Source organism: Ochlerotatus camptorhynchus, unplaced genomic scaffold (assembly GCF_037179485.1).
Source record: "Ochlerotatus camptorhynchus isolate MF236.1 unplaced genomic scaffold, CSIRO-AGI_Acam_v1.1 ptg000343l, whole genome shotgun sequence".
Classification (NCBI taxonomy): domain Eukaryota; kingdom Metazoa; phylum Arthropoda; class Insecta; order Diptera; family Culicidae; genus Ochlerotatus; species Ochlerotatus camptorhynchus.
The window spans coordinates 956720-964225 of NW_027040831.1; the positions used below are offsets into that span (position 1 = coordinate 956720).

General features: G+C 43.2%; 1 protein-coding gene and 1 pseudogene across 1 annotated transcript; both read left to right on the forward strand.

Annotated features, from left to right (window-relative positions):
• Positions 1–1222: 1222 nt before the first annotated feature.
• On the forward strand, positions 1223–2736 carry LOC135708978 (uncharacterized protein K02A2.6-like). Its single transcript, XM_065231173.1, has 2 exons — positions 1223–1676; positions 1748–2736. Exons 1-2 carry the CDS (start codon positions 1223–1225, stop codon positions 2734–2736), a joined length of 1443 nt encoding a protein of 480 aa, XP_065087245.1.
• A 464-nt stretch (positions 2737–3200) lies between these two features.
• LOC135708979 (uncharacterized protein K02A2.6-like) lies at positions 3201–4993 on the forward strand (annotated as a pseudogene).
• Positions 4994–7506: the final 2513 nt, after the last annotated feature.

A 7506-nucleotide genomic window follows, 5' to 3' on the forward strand; every position in this document is an offset into this window, starting at 1 on the left:
GTTGTTTCACGTGGGAAACCATTGTTCGGCTAGGTTGGGCTAGGGACGTTCCTACCCTACCGTGTTGTAATTAGTAAAACTTGTTCTCTTCCACTTAACGAGTTCCACAGAAATAGGATGCTTCAAAAATAATGGAAACAAAACAACTTTTTCTAGTTGCCTTTTGTGTACAGTTGTATCTAAATGAACTAATCTATAATCGGTGTAAACGAACTTACTTACAGATGAAAGATCAATATTATCCTGCTTTAAAAAGCTTACCTAAAATGAAGCAATCTCCAATTGCAACGATTAATTCATTTCCTAATTATATAAGATGTAGATTGTAGATAGTTTATGTTTTTATACTAATAAATTAATATGAGTTGTTATGTTGCCTCTCACCCCAAAAAGCCTGGGTTCAATCCCAGTCGGCACCGCCGGGTTTTTCTGAGGCATACAATCTCTGATCACGCTTTCCTCCGGAAAGGAAGTAAAGCTGTTGGTCCCCGGTCCATGAGTTGATGAGTCGATAGGGTAGGGTTCAGTTGTGGAAGCTGCCTCCCTGGCGTCGGTAGCATTGGTACTCAGCAAATCAAGGAGCATCCCCGGGGTACCCTAGACATATCCGGAGGTCACCAATGCAGTCTTGAGTATTCATAATGACCTACGATAATCGTACAATTATTTTGATTGTTTTTATAAGGTAGAAACATGAATTTTCATCTGCGCCTTTACAAGCTCAAAAACATTTTGATTAAGAATCTGTTGCGCCTTTAGAAGTTAAAAATATTTACATTAAGAAGCTATTGCGCCTTTAGAAGCTCAAAATCATGTTGATTAAGAAACTGTTGTGCCGTTAGAAGCTCAACATTATTTTGATTAAGAATCTGTTGCACCTTTAGGAGCTCAAAACAATGTTGATTCAGAAGCTGTTGCGCCTTTAGAAGCTCAAAATCATGTTCATTAAGAATCTGTTGCACTTTTAGAAGCTCAAAATCAATTGGATTAAGAAGCTGTTGCGCCTTTGTATAGTAGGCCTAGATGTAGTAGGTCTTGCCTGACTGTCATAAGTTAGAGATTCATTCTTTATCCCACCACCAACCAAGATAGACGTAATAAATAGTAGCTCTTAACAACAGCTTGTTTTACTTGTTGGCCTTGGTTACGGATATAACAATTGGCGACGAGGAAAATTTTGGAAGCACCTCGAACCTCGAAGCAAGAAACCTCAAGCAAGAAAATGTCTGACGAGGATCTTCGGAACGCCATCCTGCAGCTAACGAATCTCATCACGAGGCAGCAGCAGCAGATTGAAAACCTGGAAAATCGGGGAAATCCGACTGCTGGCAGTGAGAAGATTATTGAGTCCTTGGCAAGCGGGATCCAGGATTTCCAGTACGATCCGGACGGAGGAGTTTTCTTCGATGGCTGGTATGCGAGGTACGAGGATGTCTTTACAAAGGACGGCCAATCCCTGGATGACGCCGCTCGTGTGAGATTGCTTCTTCGCAAGTTAAGCACGCCTCTGCACGAGAAGTACGTCAACACCATTCTTCCCAAGCATCCCCGGGACTTCACCCTGGACGAAACCGTCACGAAACTGAAGAAACTGTTCGGTCGACAGAAGTCGGTTTTTCATTCCCACGTTACCAGTGCCTCCAGTATGCAAAAAGTGACGCGGATGACTTCACATCGTATGCTGCCATGGTGAACAAACACTGTGAAGCGTTTCAGCTGTCCAAGCTCACACCGGACCAATTCAAAGCTCTCCGTTTCGTCTGTGGACTCCAATCGCCACGGGATGCGGACATACGAGCTAGGTTGATCTCGAAATTGGAAGCCGACGAAACCGCAGTCAACGAATTGGGAGAAGCCACCAACGAGGTAACCCTGGAGAACCTCGTGGAAGAATGCCATCGCGTGGCCAATCTCAAGCAGGACACATTGATGGTGGAGAACAAAGAAGCACGCAACGTCAACATTGTTTCTCGCAACCAGAATAATCCTGCCTCAAAAAAGAACCAAAAAGTGCCGAAAACGCCATGTTGGAAGTGTGGCGACCAGCACTATGTTCGTGAGTGTCCGTTCGCTTCGCACACCTGTTCCAGATGCAAGCAACAAGGACACAAGGAAGGTTATTGCAACAGCAACAAGAATGCGCCGTCGAAACCGTTCAAACAGGCCAAATCCAAAGAGAACGTGAAGACAAAAAGCATCTACACGGTTCGCAACATCGGAAGCAAGCGGAAGTTCATCCCGGTCGAGCTCAATGGTGTAGCAGTCAAACTTCAACACGACTCGGCGTCCGACATCACCATAATCTCAGAAGAAACATGGATCAGCATCGGACAGCCACCCACTCAACCGACGGAAGAATCTGCAGTTACAGCTTCTGGAGGCAATCTCAACCTTCTCGCTGAGTTCCAGACCGAGATCACCATCAAGAATGTTACCAAGACTGGTCGCATTTTCATCTCAAGCAGCGCTGAACTCAACGTTCTAGGAATCGAGACTATGGATCTGTTCGATTTGTGGTCTGTGCCGATAAGCAGCTTGGTCAACGTCGTACACCAACGTTCTGATCAGTTCACCAATCAACTCAAGCAACAGTTTCCGGAAGTTTTTCGAAGCACCTTGGGTAGATGCACAAAAGCGCAAGTGAAGTTGTACCTCAAGCCTGACGCACGTCCTGCATATTGCCCGAAACGGCCAGTAGCGTACGCTGCACTCGCCAAGGTGGACGCAGAACTTTAGAGGCTCCAGCAAAACGGTATAATTTCTCCAGTTCAATTCTCGGACTGGGCAGCACCAATAGTCGTCGTACGTAAGTCGGACAATGTATCAGTCCGTGCATGTGGCCATTATTCGACGGGGCTGAACAACGCGCTAGAATGTGACCATCATCCACTGCCTCATCCTGACGACCTCTTTGCGGAACTAGCTGGAGCACGTTACTTCACTCCGCCGTGTGCGTCGAATCTGAAGCAAAAGCAATTCTCGACGACACTATCAGCAACCTTCCAGTCACGCACCAGATGATTGTGGCTGAGACGCGAAAGGATCCAGTTCTTCAGCAAGTGGTGAATTTCCTTAACGAAGGTTGGCCAGCAAATGCGAAGCAAGTTGCTGGTCCTGATGTCAAGAAGTTCTTCGCCAGACGAGATGGACTACAAGTTGTCGACAACTGCGTTCTGTTCGGCGATCGAATCGACGTCCCATCAAAGTTTCGAAAGCGGATCGTTCGTCAACTGCATCGTGGACACCCAGGAATGGACCGAATGAAGTCTCTGGCCCGAAGTTACATCTACTGGCCTAACGTTGACGACGATGTGGAGCAATTTGTCCGTCAGTGCACTGCATGTGCTGAAGCAGCGAAGTCCCCGACAAAAGCAACCTTGGAGTCATGGCCTCTCCCGGACAAGCCATGGCAACGTGTCCATATCGATTTTGCTGGTCCGATCCATGGATACTACTATTTCGTCATGGTAGATGCTTTCTCTAAGTGGCCCGACATTTTTCGCACTCAATCCATTACCACAACTGCAACCCTGAATATGCTGCGTGAAACGTTTTCTCGTTACGGCAACCCAGACACATTGGTCTCAGACAACGGAACGCAATTCACCAGCGAGCAATTTGCCGTGCAAATGGTATCACCCATCTCCGCACTGCTCCCTACCACCCGCAGTCCAACGGCCAAGCGGAGCGATTCGTTGATTCACTCAAGCGTGGCCTCAAGAAGCTAGCCAAGGGGGAAGGATCACCCACACTGGAGCACCTGCAGACATTCCTTTCGGTGTATCGTTCAATCCCAAACCGAAACACACCGCAGTCGACGTCTCCAGCAGAAGCATTCCTCGGAAGACCAGTGCGCACCACTTTGGACCTACTGAAGAAACCTGTTCCTGTAACTGAAGCTGTCAAGAACCACAAACAAAACGAACAGTTCAATTGGCGGCATGGAGCAGTCAAGCGCGAGTTTGAAGAAGATGACCTGGTCTACGTTGAACAGCATTGCAGAAACGCCAAGTCCTGGATTCCTGGTCGAGTCATCGAACGGAAAGGTTCCGTCAACTATATAGTTGCACTGGACATCAACGGGAGACCGAAGCTGGTGAGGTCGCATGTAAACCAAATGCACCCTCGTCACACTTCTGATGATCCAGAGCAAGCGACGCAGCAACTACCATGGGAAATCCTGCTTGATGAAATTCAAGATGAAGCTGTACCGTTGGATCCAGAAGTGCCATTCAATCACGATGTCCCTATTCCTGTTGGTTCCGTATCACTCGAAGCTGAAGGTCAAGTGGAAAGTACGTCTGGCGAAAATCCTTTTTCGACAATCGATCATGAACCTGCTGCTCAAGATGGAGAACTTCAGTCCGCACAAAAGCCCTTGTCATCTGAAGCAGTTGGAGACTTTATTCGACGTTCTGTACGAGAATCAAGAATTCCAAGATGGCTCTCTACCTATGACATTTTCTAAAAGGGGAAGATGTAGTAGGCCTTCATTCTTTATCCGACCACCAACCAAGATAGACGTAATAAATAGCAGCTCTTAACATCAGCTTGTTTTACTTGTTGGCCTTGGTTACGGATATAACACTTTGGAAGCTCAAACTTATTTTGTTTTAGAAGCTGTTGCGTCTTTAGAAGATCAAAATGATTTTAATTAAGAAGCTGTTGCGCCTTTAGATGTTTCAAATCATTTTCATTAAGAAGTTGTTGCGCCTTTGGAAGCTCATTGTTGGGCCTTTACAAGTTGAAAATCATTTTAATTAAGAAGCTGTTCCGCTTTTAGCAACTTAAAATCACTTTAATTAAGAATCTGTTTCAACTTTAGAAGCTTAAAATCATTTTCATTAAGAAGGTGTTGCGCCTTTAGAAGTTTTAATTCATTGTCATTAAGAAGTTGTTGCGCCTTTAGAAGCTCAAAATCATGTTCATTAAGAATCTGTTGCACTTTTAGAAGCTCAAAATCAATTGGATTAAGAAGCTGTTGCGCCTTTGAAAGATCAAACTCATTTTGTTTTAGAAGCTGTTGCGTCTTTAGAAGATCAAAATGATTTTAATTACGAAGCTGTTGCGCTCAGAAGCTCAAACTCATTTTGTTTTAGAAGCTGTTGCGGCTTTAGAAGTTCAAAATGATTTAATTAAGAAGATGTTGCGCCTTTAGGTGTTTCAAATCATTTCCATTAAGAAGTGTTGCGCCTTTGGAAGTTAATTGTTGCGCCTTTACAAGTTGAAAGTTATTTTCATTAAGAAGCTGTTCCGCATTTAGCAACTTAAAATCACTTTGATTAAGAATCTGTTTCGCCTTCAGAAGCTGAAAATCATTTTCATTAGGAAGTTGTTACGCCTTTAGAAGCTCAAAATCATTTTTATTAAGACGCTGTTTCACCTTTAGAAGCTCAAAATCATTCCCATGAAGAAGCTCAAAATCAATTGGATTAAGAAGATGTTGCGCCTTTGGAAGTTTTAAATCGTTTTCAATTTGTTGCGCCTTTAGAAGCTGAAAATCATTTTGATTGAGAATCTGTTGCGCCTTTGGAAGCTCAAACTCATTTTGTTTTAGAAGCTGTTGCGTTTTTAGACGTTCAAAATGATTTTAATCAAGAAGCTGTTGCGCCTTTACAAGCTTAACATCATTTGTATTTAGAATCTGTTACGCTTTCAGGAGTTAAAAATCATTAGGATTAAGAAGCTGTTGCGCCTTTAGAAGTTTCAAATCATTTTCATTAAGAAGCTGTTCCGCATTTAGCAACTTAAAATTACTTTGATTAAGTATCTGTTTCGCCTTTAGAAGCTGAAAATCATTTTCATTAAGAAGCTGTTGCGCCTTTAGAAGTTTTAAATCATTTTCAATAAGAAATTGTGGCTGTTGTTGGGAAGCTGTTGCACCTTTGGAAGTTCAAAATCAATCGAATTAAGAAGTTGTTACGCCTCTAGAAGCTCAAAATCATTTTCATTAGGAAGCTGTACCGAAGATGAACGTTCGTAGAGTGACACCCTGCCCAGGATTTCTCCATTTTTGGCCATTTAGGCTATCTGGTACCGGTTCCGATAGGGCACAAAAGGACACTTCTAAAATCTCATGTACTTGTACCGTCCGACGGCTCAAAGTTTACGATTTTTCACCATTTTTATTGGACCCTGCTGGAACCGGTTCCGGGTATCCAGATATGGACAGATCCTGTTGGTCCATCGCATAATATTTATTTACTTATGGTTGAAAAATCATAAATTTTAAGCCGCCGGACGATACCACTGCATGAGGGTTAGGAATTGTCTTCTACGGGGCCCTGCCGAAACCGGTTCCGGTTATGCAGATGTGGCCAGATTCACCTGTTGGTCCATGGTATGATGTCTAATTACTACTGGATAAAAAATCATAAATGTTACCCTTCTGGAATCGGGTCTGGGTACCGGATGTGGCCAAATCCACCTGTTGGTCCATGGCATGATGTCTATTTACTTCTGGATGAAAAATCATAAATGTTGAGCCATCGGACGCTTCTAGTACTTGAGGTTTTAGAAGTGTCCCTTTTGGGGCCCTACCGGATTCAGGTTTCAGATATCCAGATGAGGCATGGCAAGATGTCCATTAGCGCCTGGATGAAAAATCAGAAGGCGAGAATTAAAATGGCTGAATTCCAGTACAAACTTGGTTCATTGTCAATAATGAACAATTATGCGAAGTTTTATGGAATTCAAGCTGAACAATGCATTAGGTCCTAAGTAACATTAACAGATTATCTTGGTCGACTTTCTCTTTGCATCCTAAGGGCCATGTTAAAACATTTCCAGCTATTTTTAGCACACATATCGATGAAAGAAGCTTTTATCTATCTTCTAATACGACAAACACGAAAAGAAACGGTTCTGTTCACAAGTTTTCAACGAAAGAGAAAGTCCATGAAAAGAATCGATGGATGTTACTTAGGTCCTAATGCATTCAGAGTTGGTTGGAAATGCTATCTAACAAAAAGCTTTTAGTGGGATAATTTATTAGCTAGAGAATGATCTTAGAAGAGGGTAGATAGATGGTTCCGTTAGAGTACGGCAGTATAAAAATTGAATAAAAGTAGAATATGAGCGAAGGGCCATTAATGCGACAGTACAAGTCAAACGCACACTCGTTGCCTAACCCGTACGATGTACGCAGAGATTTGAAGTATGCCTTGAAAATCTACAGGCAAAAAGTGTGCGTCTGACTTTACTCAAATACTGCGTGCGGCTGTGGAATAGTTCTAGCGACGTTTTCATTACTACGCACACTACGGAACTGTCTACCTACCCTCTTCTAAGATCATTCTCTAGCTTACAAATTATCACACTAAAAGCTTCATGTTAGATAGCACTCCCAACCAACTCTGAAAATCGCAAACTTCGCGTATGAAGTAACATAAAAACAGTTTGAACCTAATGCATTGTTCAGCTTGAATTTTGAGAGGTAAATCTAAAATTTATTATACCTAGCTATTTATATATATTTCAATCGTGACCCGCTCAGCCTTATCGCTC

Excerpts from the sequence above, each read along its gene's own strand:
- LOC135708978 (XM_065231173.1), top strand. The coding sequence starts at position 1,223 with ATGTCTGACGAGGATCTTCGGAACGCCATCCTGCAGCTAACGAATCTC. Across the intron at positions 1,677-1,747 it reads GACGCGGATGACTTCACATC|CTCTCCGTTTCGTCTGTGGA; the intron begins GTATGCTGCCAT and ends ACCAATTCAAAG.